The following is a 14,566-nucleotide window of genomic DNA, read 5'->3' as shown; positions in this document are numbered from 1 at the left end:
CTTTATCTTTTTAATGAAGTTCTTTAATTAATACATTTGTGGCCAGGGTTTTCTATTCTGGTTTCCCTCTCCCAACAATTGTGTGAGACGCTGATGGCCGCTCACTCACCGTCACCGTTCCCTGTCCACTTCCTTTGGCCGTCACGCTGATTTCCTTCCCAAACTGCACCTGCAAGGAAAGACGAGAAGGCCCGGCCATCAATGACCGATGTCACCAAGTGCACTGCTGTGTCGTGATGACTCTGCAATGCGGTGACACTCCGTGACTCAGCTCTTCGCGCTCATTTGTCATGATTGTGTAGAAGAGGAGACCCGTCATGGGGATGTCCTCAAACAACTTCACGTCACTCTCTGGGCCACGCCACACGCCAGGACAAACAGAACTCGGAATTTACCTTCTCTGATCTGGCAAGCATGGAGTTGGACTTGATGAACTTCCACCTGATCAGATTGGATCGTCCTGACACATCCAGCTCAATGTCCAGGTTCATGTCCTCATAGACGGGGGCCTCAATCAGGAATTCAGTCAACGCCTGAAGCACAGCAACGGTGGTCTGAAAGGGCAAGTCAACGTGTCAGCAAAACGACAAGTCTGAGAGAGGGGCCTGGCAGCCGAGGGTCCGAGGGCCACCTACCTGAGTGGAGCCATAGGCGCCACCATAGCTGCGCTGTTCTGTCAGCCACTTCATGATGGGCCTCAGTGGTTCGTACCGCTTGGCCTTTAAAAGTGCCAGGGCGGCGAAAGCCGTGGCCTCCAGGGGGTATGTTCCCGTCCAGTGAGTTTTATCTAAAGCAGAGAAGGAGGAGACGTCGCTAATCGAGCCGCATTTATGGAAAAACGTTTTGCAATTATAGAGTCCAGAAATGGAAATGCAGGCTGAATAACACGGTAATAAATCACACACGATGAAGAGCTGTCAACGTACTGCTGCATGGCGGACCACCACGGGAGGCAATTACAAGAAATCTCAACACCGAAATCAGAAACGCAAATGAAGATTCAGCGATATCACGTTTGTGTGCCAACGTGGCACGGTGTCCAAGATCACACGTCAGCATCACGACCAACGAGGGACCTCGGCCTTCAGGTGAAAAGGTGGGGCAGCACCAGCGAGGACCTGAGCAAAGGAGTACAGACTGGGCATTGGGGTCAACTCGGGTAAGGGAGAGCGGCGGGGGGCACAAACTGCAAAGAAAACAAAGTCAGACTTGGCGTAAGAACAAACGTAACGATGAGGGAGAAGAACGATGGCAGACACCTGAGAGGGTCAAATGTGGGCTCCCCCTGAACGCTGAAAGTCTAAATGCTGTTGATCAGAATCAGCTGTTGTCATCTGTCACCTTCTGACACGTCCATTGAGGGCGAGTGAGGCGTCAAAAATCAAAAAACTAACCTCCAGTTCGTAATCCCTGACCTGGACGGCATCTAAAACGACACCCCACATGCTTAGGTTTGACCGACGAGACGTGGTTCTTAGGGGGCTGAAGAATCAGATGTCAGAAATAAGACCATACTGGTGATCTGCAACCTCAAAAAGGCACCAAACGACACTCCACATGCCAGTATGACTGATCCCTGTCTTTGTTTTACGTTTTGTGACCCCTTATATCCCATTAGGGGGTCCGTTGGTGTGGCCTGCACAACTGCTGCTCATTTAAGCTGAAGACCCCTTACTGGTTTACACTTTACCATAAGGGTGTCATTTCCCACACAAAATAAAGTGGCCTAAAAATGAGGAGTTTTCAGGTCGAAAAAAGAGGGGACCCCCAAAGAGGTTGACATCTTGCATATTTGGACATCATATGTGGGGGTTTCCACCTACTGCTGGCTTCAGAGCGTCTTAGGGACCCCACGAGTCTACAGAAGACGTCACACATCATGAGGTGGAGACCTTTCAGTTCTGACAGCCACGTGGAGTTTGCTCTGAAGATCTCTGAAGATCTCCACAAGTTCCAGGCTGACTGACTTTCTACACAGCATCGCCATCTGCTGGGAGACGTGAGCAGCGCCCTGAATACACAGAAGCCACTGATGACTTTGGAGTGACTCGAGTTGGCTTGGGATCAATCAGGGTGGCCTTGGGTGCAGCTTGGGGCTCAAACACTTTAATGTAGCTGTGCCTTGGAGTGGACGGGCGTCCCATCCAGGGTCAGTGTGTGCCCATTGCTCCTAACTCCGAGTGTGACTCTGCACTGAGGAAAGTGGGCTCAGAACAGCCAACTGCAGCCCTTCCGTCTCCCAGTCCTAGCAGGTTCTTTGAGCCACACATTCCTACAGCTGTGGATTTCCAATTTTGGTGCCCACAGTTCAGACTTGGCACTATTGGGGGTACCAAATTAAGTTAGCAGAAGCAGACACCCATTGTCCGTAATCCTCTTCTAGTCTTCTAGTGCTTCAGTCCTACGACTAATCAAAGCTCCAATTGGCACACCAGCTACACCTGGCACCTACCTGGTGATGCAAACATCATTAAGAAGGACTCCTGCACTCCTCTGCCAGTCAGTGCCAGGGCATATGACGCCAGAGCTACCGTGTACGAGTTCTTCAGGCCGAGGTAATGCCTGTCCAAGAAGCTGGCAGCCCGTTCGATGCGCTGATCCAAGTCCTAAAAAGAAAAGACAGAATCATAAAATGAAACATGCAGTAATTTGGGGGGGGGTCTGCCATCCTAGTCAGAGCAAGTGCCATCCTCTGAGAAACCTAAAGTTTTCTTCTTTGCACCAGTCCCCCTGATTGCCCCCAGCTGTTTTATTTTCTACCCTGCCCAAGCAAGTTAAAGAGGAGGCACCAGAAGACAAAACCCTCAGAGGAGACCCCAGCACAGCTTCTTCACATCGGAGGAGACCACCATCTGTTTGCAGCAATATTGGAAAACCTGCACGTCAAGCAAAGCCAGAAATGAATCAGCCCGCTGTGACCCTAAGGGGGCGCTCTGAAGCAGATGTGACACACATCAGCCGCCACGTCCAGTAGCCAATAGGAAAAGACTTTGAGGGAGGGTCAAGCGAGCACCACTCAGGGTCCTGACTCTATGATTGGCTTCTGCTCCTGCCTCCCTTCATCGTCCTCCTCCTCCTCCCACCTACCAAGCTACCAAATCCCCCTGCACCCCCTGGTCAGGTGAGACATCCTCTCTGCTGAGCCTTGAAATGGACACCCCAGGAGCACTCAGGGGTCACTTGGATTCTCTTCAGAGGACAGCAGCTTCATGCCAGTGGCCTCCTAATGCAGCCCCAGATGCCACTGCCTCTCCAGCCAGCGAAGGCCCACTCAGCAGAACATTGGCACTTTGCCTTGACACCCCTGTCCCTGCCCTCTTCACTTCCTGTCCTCCCAGTCAGGGACTTTTCCAAATAAGCACCTATGTGGCCAAGCCAGTGGAGAGAATGAAGACCTCCTTAGAAGGTGGTCTCCAGTCCAGTATTGCATAAATGAAGTGGTGGAGCAGAAGTGAATGAGAAGGACACCGTGACAGTTCTCATCAAAGGACACTCTGAGAAAGAGATGACGACTCCGTGACTTAGACAATGGCCAGAAGGGGCTGGGTGATCATCAGGCCAAGGTTAGTGTTCTTCAGCTACAGAAGACCACTGGGCCCCCCTAGAAGTTTCTTCTGTGAAGGATTTGACTTCCTGGAGTTTTGGCTTTCCTTTCATGTGTTGCCATCTGGACATTGGGATTGTTTAGACAAAACATCAAGTAACAAGCAGCACATCATCATCATCATCATCATCATTCTTCGTCTTCGTCCATTTCGATTTCATCAGCAGCCACCATCCCTTTCTGCCTGTGCGGGTCTTTTATTCACAGCTCGTATCCTCATGTTGTGTTTTTACACCCCTAAGCCATTCTGTTGGACAATCCCACCCTCTCCCTACATGATACGCTGCACATACCACCCACTCTGATGAGAACCCCCCCTTGTGCGTGAGGTCCATGGGTTCAGCAACATGTCCACTATGATGCTCACCTGGATGTATCCCCTGCACACTGTGGCGGTCTCAGCCAAGTTAATGAGGACGAAGGCGGTGAGCTGCATGTCAGCTTCAGAACTGGACCCTCCATCCTGGACAGAGAGAAGAAGGCCAAGTGAGTCTGCGCTCACAGCATCACAAGCCACGTGCCACACTTGCAAAGACACCCAGGGGGCCACCACAGAAATTTTATTTCCTAGATCGCCTGGAAGGGCCTGGGGGTTCCACAGGAAGATGTGGTTGGCCCTCCTCAGCCTGGGAACTCCGCGAGGCCAGTGGCACCAAAGGTGGTATCAGCCACCCTGCAGATGAGGCCGACGCCATGATGACTTACATTCCTCACAAAAATGGGGGCAGACTCGGTGAAGGAGCCATCGGCTCGCTGCTTGTTGATGATCAGCCAGTTGATGGGGTCACAGAGTGTCTGCTGGTCGATGTGCACCAGGGTCCCGGCCTGAGAGTACACTTTGGGCACTCTGGCAGTCAGCCTGTTGAAGAAGTGAAGAAAAGAAGTGAGATGTTCAAAAGTCATCTGCAAGGCGCTATATCAGCCATCCGGCCCTGCTAAAGCTACACGCAGGTGACTCCTTTTGAGTCTTCACGTCTGCTGGTGTTCCCTACATGGCACAGGGGCTCCCGAGAGTCTGAGGAGGTCCACAAGGTTGGCACAGTGGTGCAGAGTGAACCCGCTAGTCTGCCTCTCGGGGGTCTGTTGAAGGACTAGCATTGGTTCAGATAAAAGGTTGGCTGCATATGGCTTATGAACGTGAGACCCTCCAAAATATCTATGGAGGACTGCTGTGGCATTGTGGGTAAGGTGCTGAGCTTTAAACAGTGACCCTGAGTGACATTCCTAAGCTGGTGTCACACTACGTGACTTTGGCAGTGCTTTTTATTGACATCAGTACAGAAAGCTGCGGACCCTCGCGTGTGCCTGCAGTGCGACTCCCCAAAGACTCAGCCATGAAATCAAAGTGACGGCTCTGAAATTGTAGGCCTTGGCAGGAAGTGTCTGTCTTGAGGTCTACGAGAGAGTGGAAAAAAAAGGCAGGGCGGCTGAACTCACCATCCTGGCACTGGCAGGGGGCACAGTCATCAACTGTGATGGCGTGAGGGAGTCATGTGATCTGCCATTGACCTGCAATTCCTCGTCGTGTACGCAGACATCCTCAGCTTGACTGCCATCGTTAAGCATGATGGGCGCTCCGACTCGAGGTCACTAAGGGTGACGCCAGTGTCACTCAACTGTTACCCTCACCACACACAGATGGCATGAAGCTCGTTTTGTCTTTTCATGCTTAATCTCTAAACACGTTGTGGAAGAATGGCATTTATGAATGTCTAGGCGTAGCCGGGGTGGTCGACAACTACTGGTTTGAGCCCCCCGGTGTATTTTATAAAATTTGCCTGATCGTAGTCACAATTCTGACTTTTTCTTTCCTCCTAAATGAATTCCTGGCTCTTCTCACTTCTAAGGCTGAGGTTTGTCTATGAAGGCAGCCCACTTGACCCCCAGACTCAAACCATTTCAGAAATCTGGACCCCCTCGAGCACCCTTGAGTAAGCGGGCACAGATAGTAAGATGGGTAGTTGCTTCTTCACTTTACCAGGTGCTTGGCTGTTGGTTGGGATACACTGCATAGCCCCCAGCAGAGCGGTAGGTCAGCTGCCTTGTGTAACCTGAAAGGAAAAGAAAAAAATAGAAATGAATGACATCGGGACCCCTGAAGGGCCAGTCATCGAAATGTGACCAGCTGGGTGTTGTGAGCAGGTGACAAACATTCAAAGTGAGCAAACCAAAGGGGCTAAACAAAAAGCAGTGGATAAGAACGGGTAACGGCGTGTGGCGGCGACACAGGCGGGCGGGTGGGCGTTCAATGTGACGTGTCGGAGGACAGAACTTCAGACTGAGCCACAGGTTCTGGGCATCTGAAAGGCCTTCACGAGAACCCTGGCTGCAGATGATACTGGGATGCCATCTTACATAGGCTCGGCAGTTGTGACGTTGTGCATAATGCCACTGTTACTTGTGAAGAGAAGCAAACTCCAAATGGCCTTCAGGTGACGTCATCAATGAAATGACAAAACATCCAAACAACGAGATATTTCAATTCGCTTAAAGGAGACAACGGTGGAGAGCATGGAGATGACAAGTGCTGGGCAGCAAACAAGACCCATGAAAACATCGCCCATTAGTTGTGTCACATGATCCACATGTCAAGTCACAACATGCAATGCGCTGAACTATTGTTAGATAACAACGTCTGTGACATCAGAGGACACGGCCTTTGAACTCAAGACCCACCTGTGCCTTCCTTCAGCTTTTTCTTGCCCTTTCCTTGTCCTCGCCAAGTCCTCTGCGTCTCCATCTTGCTTATTCGTGTCTTCCTTTCTACGCGGGTCTGATGTTCGCCCTTCTCTGCTGGTCGGCCTTTTCGCAGAAGCCCACGTAACCAGAAAGGCCGTCTTACCTTGCTGAATGTAGTTGATGGCCACGGCCCGCCGCTCCATTCCAAACTGAAGCCACTGATTGCTTTTGTCAAGGTACAGTGTCGCCATGACGACCGATGCCAGCTTGCCCAGGTTCTGCTCTCCACATCCAGTGGGTAATTTGATAAAGTCGGTGAGATTTCCACTTCCCAGTATGGTCTCTATGGTTTCTCCCACAAGCTCACCTGGTTAAGAAAATCAAGTTCAGGCGTTGAATTCGACAAAACGCTCGTCTCGCCGCCTCCTCGCCTCGGCTGTACCTTTCACACTGATGTAGGTGTGCGCCTCCGATTCAGGGACCATGTCTTTCAGCATCATTTTACCGATGGTCTCCTTTTGGACACCCCCAGCTGGAAAGCAGAATGCAAAACACAAAATCAAATTCAATGAAACTTTAGGGACAAGTGTCGGGACGAGAACGCCAACCAGACGGAGGAGGAGCAGCATGGCGTCTGCACTCCCCGTGGTACCAGCAGCCCGTCGCTCCCTGCCAGCCGTCACCCAGAGGCCTTCAGACTACCAACCGGCCGCCTCGTCCCTCCTCACTTCTGAGTAGGCGATGCCAGGCTGGCCCACCACCCCCTGGCTTCATTGTCACCTGGACTGGAATCACAAGGCACAAGTGACAAAGCTCACCAAGTAGCAACAGCAGGTGGCGGCAGCAGTTTTAAGTAGAATGGAGTCCGGAGACGCAACGTGATAGAAAATCGAGCCAAATGAGACAGAATCGTAAATCAAGAGACGCAGCAGGAGAACCACAAAGCACAACGGGTCACGTGACCTAAGCCAGGGCACAAGACGTAAAGACGTGAAGATCTCAGACATAAGCTGAAGGAACAGAAAGCAACGCGAGATCTTTGACGGGGACGACGCGAGAGTCTGAAGTGCTGAATGAACCACAAACGACCTTCAGGCCGTCACACATTCCCTGGCAATCCTGCGCTGCCAACTGCATACGACGACGGCACCGATTCTAAAAACAAAATGGCGTCTGAGGATGACGCATTTCAACATGAACGTCGTCAACAGCGTCCTAAATCAAAAAGCAGCCGGGCAGTCAGCGTGATTGATCGCAAATGTAACTGCACTCCGTGGGCCTTCTTGGCTCCTGGCTGCACCCCTGGTCTGCGGCCCACCCCCCTTAGGAGGCCCCCCTTCTTCACTGGCTGCTGCTCTCCAGTTCACAAGTCAACCTACCATAAAGCTCTGTGGGGCTCGAATCAGAGCAAGAGAAGAGCGGAGAGATGGGCCCAAAAGTAACGGCAGATAATGGAGACGTCCAAAGTCGGAGGGGCCGGAGAATCAGGAGCCAAATTCGGAGTCGCGAGATCCGCGCAAAGAAGACAGAAGGTGTTAATGTGAGCCCCCCAGATCGGCGTAACAATCACGATGTCACACGCGCCGCCTTGGCCGGGGACGACGCCGTTAGTAACGATGAGGTGAGGTGAGCCCATTATCACCAGAGGCCCTCGCTCATGGCAGTAAAGATTACGGAGCTCGTTACCTTTGGTAAAACCTGAGCCCTGGATAATCGACAAGTCCGTCCAGTGGGACAGGCAGGACTGCAATGGCAGAGGACCTCTGGTAACAATGACTGTACCCCCTCGGAGGTCCGAATGTGTGCTGAGGTACACAATTTACATGTCATTGCTATACATAAGGAGCTCTGAGGTGACAGCAACACACATACATTAACGATGGGGACGGGTCCAGAATACCAGTGCCAACCGGCCCACTTAAAATAACCAATCCCGTCCAATCACAGCTCTAGTCGTGAACATCAAGGCTGCTCAAAATGGCAGTCAGATGACGTCAGCAGCAAAACAACCAAAAACACAGAAAGACTTCTTAAAATCCCAAAGGACTCCAAACCCAACACAGAGGGGCACAGAGGGTCAGCAGAGCTGCCACCGAGTTCTGGGGTCTGTGTGGAGTTGGCACCCTCTCGCTGCTCCTCTCCCCTCTAATTCCGATTCTCACGGAGTCCAAGGGCCAGTGTGTCTGTCCGTCACTCGACCCGCCCAATGGTGTCACCCTCCACAGGATCTTCTGTACTCCAGCGAAGCTCCAGGAGGTCACCCCTCCATCACTCACCTACTTTAGACGGCTCCAGCACGACGCTTTTGATGGTCTCTCTCTTCTGCACCCCCTCTGGCTACAGAAACAAAACACAACAAAGAGCATTTGTTTTATGGAGAAGGTGGGATTGGAGATTCCTAAACTGGCATCTCTAGGAGCCGAGCCCTCTTTTGGTCTTTGGCTGGGTTTCTGGGGTTTGGACGATAAATCCACAATCCTCTTCATGGAAGCATAAAAATAAACAACACGGACATTTCCAACATAATCTAATAATATATAATGTAATACCGTGACATGTGCGCTGTCACAGACCAGACGCGATTCTGGTGACAAGTTGCTAAAATGCGGAAGTGAATTCCGCCACTGCATTGGCTCCACCCACCACGCTTCTTTTAAAGACCCAACCCCAATGACACTTTGAACCTTTGCGATGACTTGATGTGTGGCATATGTGACAAAAGGAACGTGACACTTTTCCATGGACGTTTTTGTTGCTGTTTGCTGCTGTCCAGCGCTGCTCACTACTGGAGACCCCACAGAAACGGTGAGATTCACGTTTCTCTCGGCCATCACATGGGCTAAGAAACATACAACCCACACCATTTATGGGTGGGGTGCTCCTTTAAGGTGAAGATGTCACCTCCCGGTCACTGATCTGCATTTGCTCTTGTATCCTGGGCTGTGAGTCACATGTGGCCTCTGTCTCCGTGAAATGTCTCCTGTGTCTTCCAGGAGGTGGCGGTTTTCTGGACAAGTTGGGGTCTGGAGTTGCCACCATAACACAAAGTGGAGCAGATGAAGGAGTCACACAGCAGGGACTGGAGGAAACGTCAAAAGGGACAGCAGAAGGACAGGGACAGGAGGGAATGGCAGATCATCTCAGATGGTCAGCGATCCAGAGATGTCGCTGGGGTGTGAAGTGGGCCGATCGAAGCTCCAATCGCAGACTTTTCTTGGATCCCGGGTGAGATTTTCCAGTTTTCCCGTATTCTGGAGATGCGTTGAGCAGTTGCCTCATTTTTGACTTCGCCTGCACTTCAATAAATGGACATTTTGCCATCAAACTTTCATTGTGTGGATTGAAGCAAACATTTTCTTACAGGACTTTGGCATCAGTAGGGTGGGAGAGGAGGTCGTGCGTTAAAGGAACGTAGAAAAATGGGGAATACGTCGTCTCGAGACTGAGTGTGCTTGAGCATGAGTGTGGGGTGATGTGCAGGGACATTATGGTGGCGCTTTAGTCTCAGAATAACAGCCAGATGGTTGTTTCACATTCTTGGTGTTTACGTCCGTTATGCCAATTTACACGCAGGAGAGATTGGTGTTGGCCTGCTTTCTAAATGTTCATCCCGTGCGACTCGAGGGGTCGACTGTTTCAACATCTGTGGTGTTCTGGCACGGCACTTACAGCCAGTCAGGAATGCCAGTGTCAGACCTTGGACTTGTTCAGCCTCGCCTGGGGCCCATGGTGCCCTGCAGTACCCAAGTCGTGTGGCACATTTACAGTTAGGGACATGTAGACTACAAAGATCTCAACTATCAGAAGTCCTCACCACTGACGTCTAACTGGGAATGACGGCTGCTCTGTGGAGTTCATCTTCTCACATTGACCTGGACTTGTATCGCCATAACTGTGAGTGACGGAGGTCACCTACACCCGAGGGCAGTGCAACAGTCCTAGACATTTGGTCCAACGTGACACCCAACACTAGCGGGTGAGCAGAGCCTCATGCATGACACCCCACTGGCACATCATCGCCATTTACAGGTTGGGCAGGACGCAGCAGAACTAAACTAGCATGGACAAAACAAACGTTAACCGGTGGAAAAATGGTGAACATAAAGAGAGAGAGGGACAAATGACTACGGGGTGTAAGAAAGACAAAGGAAGCAGAGGATGAAAAGAGTCCTTAGAAGTGTAAAAAGCAGGAGTCAAGAAGAAGAAGAAATGGACCAGAGGGGCGATGTGGACGACAAGCATGTCCAGTAAGACTCCAGTAAGTGACGGCAGTGCAGGCCATTTTGGTAGCCACACCCTACCGCTGCCACCATCACCCCTCACCCAGAGATGAGTCTTAGGATGGCACGGATGGAGGTTTCCTTGCCAGGTAGAGGTCAGTGTGGAATTTCCTTCTAAATACAACCAAGTAAAAGCCGTTAAATTCAAGACCCAGCCTTGACGCCGATTGGCTGCATGGTGGTTGCACACACAAGGACGAGGACTAAAACGAGAACATCGCTCACCACCACGCGCAGACGTTTCTTCACACCATCGGCGACAATTGTGCTCAGGTCTGCTGACTTGCCCAGGGCCTTGACTTCTATCGTCCTGTCCCCGGCCTTCAAGGGGATGAGGGTGAAGGTCACAGCGACGGAGGACTTCTCTCTGACTTGCACCGTCTGTGTGAAGTACTTCTTCCTGGTCGCCAGACTGCAGATGTGTTCCGTCTCCTGCCAATCGACCCGCACCTGAGGGAGAGAAAGAGAGGAGGGAGGAGTCTGTGTGTCCTGCAGGACGTCCACCTGGAATTTCAAACACCTCACAGGCCTGCCCTGAAGTGGGAATGGCTGACACGTCCCGAATGCCACTCACTTCTTATATTGAGCCCGTGTTGTGGTTTTGGAGTGCGCAGAACAAGGTGGCACTCAGCTTCTTGCGTGACTTGACGCTCGTCGTGGACACGCTTGTCATTATTATTATTGTTAGATTGTTAAGTTTACTGCGGTCAGCGCCATCTTGTCTCCGTGTGTCGGACAGAACAACAGCTGTGGCCATCTTGTGACTTCGCCACAATGAAAGAGTCCTCGTCAGTTTCTCCGCCTCTAGTGACATCGACCTTTAAATATGAACGACCTCCTCTACCTGCGGATCGATTGAGTCGGGCGTCAGCGCCGCTGATGTTTGTTGAATTTAAATTATTCTGACATCGATGTTTTATTAAAACAGTTCTGGGACCCAACGCCGAGATTCGTCTCATTTTATTTTGGACAATCGGGAGGACGCCCCCCAAACAGGACTTGAGTACATTGCAGTTTTGGGGTCACGGAGGCCAAGGCATCGGTTGGTTACGTCCATTTTTTTGTTTCCACACGTTTTTCACGTTCTTCAGACGAATCGCACCTCGTTGTTTTTATTGGCGCCGTCTTTCAGGGAGAGTTTTGTGGACGCCTGCTGCGTCTTTTGTGCGTCTGCTAGCAGGGACTGACATTTACCGGGAGATCTTCCTGACTCAAGGAATTCAGTGGCGTGCCTTGTACTTCGTTCGTAGTCATTTACCAGTTTGTTTTGGCCGTGGGGGGCCGCTCTGTTGGGACAGTTTACATGGTCGTTACCGTAGTGATGCACCGGGAGAGTGTGACGGTGACGTCATCGCTGTGACTGGGACTCCTGAATGTTTGACTTTGACGTTCGCTTAGCCATTCAGCTTTGTGGCCCGGTCATCGACACACTGGTCACACTAATGACACTAGTGTGTCATCTCACGATGGTCCAGTGTCACACTCACAAAAGACCCGACTTGAGCGCCATTCCGCATTGTGACGTCTGCGTTTCTGGTGGATTTTAAGAATTCTCGTCGCCCCTCTTCGGTAATTTTTGGTTTTCTACGCGTCTAACTCGGGATGTTTGACCTCAAAGAACTCCAACTTGCTATCTTGAGTCCTCCTCATTTTTACGTCACATTAGATTCCCGCAATAAATGCCACTTTGGCCGCCGTTCTCCCAGGATTCCCCTTTGGGAGCGTGTGTCACGTGACGTCATCAGTGCGACCGGTTAAAGGCGTTTCTTTCTCGATGGAATCGTTTGCTGTGCGATTTTCCCTTAACGGTTTTTTGACTTCCCTTCTGACTATCGACTTCTCGTTTTTTTTCTTGTCCGTTTCCAAGACCCTTTTTCCTTTTTTCTCTCCCTCTCCCTACACGTACGTATTCGCTTCATCTCCTGACCCCTTAAATTAAATCTTTTCTCTGACATCTGCTGAGTCAGAACACTGATGACTGTATTTTCTGCCCTTTGACCACAAATTTCGCTTGACGATTTGGCTTTGGCCGCGTCGATGTTTTCACCATTCGACATTTTTGCACTCGAATTTGACCACAATTCATGTCTTCATGTCTTACGCTTTCTTTACTAAGTTATTGCCTTCCCAGTTAGGATCTTTGTTTGAAACGCGGCGGCCCACCGGCTCATTCCAAGCTGTGGCTCCTCCACTAGCAGAAGAGACCGGTGCCCACCCACAGACTCGTTTGGTGTCACTATGGAGTGGCTTCAACACTCACGTTCATCTCGCTGTCGTCATAGTTGTAGATCACGGCCTTGACCTCCACTTGCTCGTTGCGCACCACGGAGTACGGCAGCCTCAGATCGATGAAGAACTTCTTGCTCACGGTGATTTCAAAGGGCTGCGCCACACAGATGCCTAGAGGTGGTCTCCCCTCTGTAACAGAACGCAAATGCATATCAGGATCTGGGAGATCGATTGTGCCCCGTACTGAAGACACACACCGTGTGGAGTGGGGAGGCACATCTACAGGACCGATCAATCAATCAATCAATCAATCAATCACTCCATCAATCAATCAATCAATCAATCAATCACAAGTGCATGGAGTGACCTTCAGGTGGGCACCCCTGGAGCTGCTCGCCATTTGTTTGAGTTGTGATGATCTGACCAAGCAAATCCAAAGCACCTGCCTAGGAATTGGAGGGGCTGGTGCTGATTGGGGCAGGCTGATTTTAAGGGTCTCGGTAATATGAGGGGGGGGGCCAGTGAGTAAGCTGAACACTGCAGACCACCGGAGCAGGTCTTTAGCCACGTCCTTACCTTTCCTTGGAGAGATGCTGATGGCCAGGATCTCCCACGTGGTGATTGAATCCTTCAACGTATCAGAAATTTTATGAGTGACCAGACTGAGGAGAAAGAAAAGACACAGAAGGTGAGTCGAGTGCACCTGGCTGGTCAAGTAGAGTGGTCTCTGCCAGGAACATGGGGTCTGCGTTCTAGATCACAGCCCACATATGCTTGGAATTCAGAAGCTCAGCAGAACATCAGAACAATTGTGACGAGGGAGGAGAGGTCATTGAGCCCAACAAGCCTGTCTAAACTAACATCAAGGGGAGATCTGGGGGTCCCTAAAGTCCTGCTTGCTCACTTACTCCACGTGTCTCCACTTTTATGAATGCAGGGCTGTGACTCCTGGGTGACCAATCAGCTGCTCAGTTTTTATTCTGAGTAATCAGGGGTTAACAACACCAGCAGGCGTGAAAACATTTCAGTCAAAATCAGACAAGTTTACAGTCCGTGCACAAGACCCCCCAATACAACAACAGCGCAAGTGGCACTAAAGGACGCCTGGCAAACAACGCAGAGCAACAGGTCACCGTACTGACTCACTTGGCACTTGCCAGGCTGCTTTCTCGTCTCCTCCACGTCCGTCAGACTCGTGCTGTGACTCTCCACAACGTTACCACTGCACGTGTACTGGCAAGGCGATCGGCCCTTTACTCGATTTACATTTGTCTTTTGATGCTTGTAAAGTGCTTAGAGCTACCTTCAGGCATGAAGACGTCCCACAGAAATATCTAAAAACATGACTGCCATTGAGCAGGTGACAACGCTCCCCTAGTGTTGGCCCATCGTGGCACTCCTTCAGGAGGTGCCCCTCACGTGAACGGCAGCAGCAATAAGAGCCCCATACCCAGCGTCGTCGGTGGGCTTCTCTGGTATCGGCACCACTTTCCACAACCAGCTTTCAGGAAAAATTGACCGCGACGTAATCTCACCCATCAGAATGTCGTCTTCTTCTTCACCTGGGATAGAAAATGACAAAATCAGGGATGGACGCTGATGAGTGACGCCATTCCTGGGGGCTTGGCTCGTGAGCATTCAGCCTTCTGTGTGACAGAGAAATCGGGAGCCATCAGGTGAGGAGCAACCAATGACAACCTGAAGAAGGAAGCCAGAAAGAGGCAGAAAGGTGGGAGAGTTCAAATGAGAAGCCCCCATTAAAGACGGACTTGGA

The 14,566-nt window shown here is 51.0% G+C and overlaps 1 protein-coding gene across 1 annotated transcript in view; it reads right to left on the bottom strand.

The window, feature by feature from the left end:
• The window catches only part of LOC120541093 (complement C3-like), a 38,799-nt gene that overhangs the window by 6,924 nt on the left and 17,309 nt on the right, over nucleotides 1-14,566 (bottom strand). Inside the window, exons 18-31 of the mRNA XM_039772394.1 lie at nucleotides 14,243-14,354; nucleotides 13,369-13,454; nucleotides 12,824-12,981; nucleotides 10,789-11,013; nucleotides 8,560-8,620; nucleotides 6,726-6,815; nucleotides 6,447-6,650; nucleotides 5,583-5,655; nucleotides 4,310-4,463; nucleotides 3,972-4,067; nucleotides 2,453-2,606; nucleotides 636-787; nucleotides 396-554; nucleotides 110-169 (exon numbers count right to left, since the gene is read on the bottom strand). Coding sequence (XP_039628328.1) covers nucleotides 110-169; nucleotides 396-554; nucleotides 636-787; nucleotides 2,453-2,606; nucleotides 3,972-4,067; nucleotides 4,310-4,463; nucleotides 5,583-5,655; nucleotides 6,447-6,650; nucleotides 6,726-6,815; nucleotides 8,560-8,620; nucleotides 10,789-11,013; nucleotides 12,824-12,981; nucleotides 13,369-13,454; nucleotides 14,243-14,354 — 1,784 coding nt within the window. The remainder of the gene's footprint in view (nucleotides 1-109; nucleotides 170-395; nucleotides 555-635; nucleotides 788-2,452; nucleotides 2,607-3,971; nucleotides 4,068-4,309; nucleotides 4,464-5,582; nucleotides 5,656-6,446; nucleotides 6,651-6,725; nucleotides 6,816-8,559; nucleotides 8,621-10,788; nucleotides 11,014-12,823; nucleotides 12,982-13,368; nucleotides 13,455-14,242; nucleotides 14,355-14,566) is intronic.

Source organism: Polypterus senegalus, chromosome 12, assembly GCF_016835505.1.
Source record: "Polypterus senegalus isolate Bchr_013 chromosome 12, ASM1683550v1, whole genome shotgun sequence".
Lineage (NCBI taxonomy): Eukaryota > Metazoa > Chordata > Cladistia > Polypteriformes > Polypteridae > Polypterus > Polypterus senegalus.
This window is presented reverse-complemented; position numbering and strand designations above follow the sequence as displayed.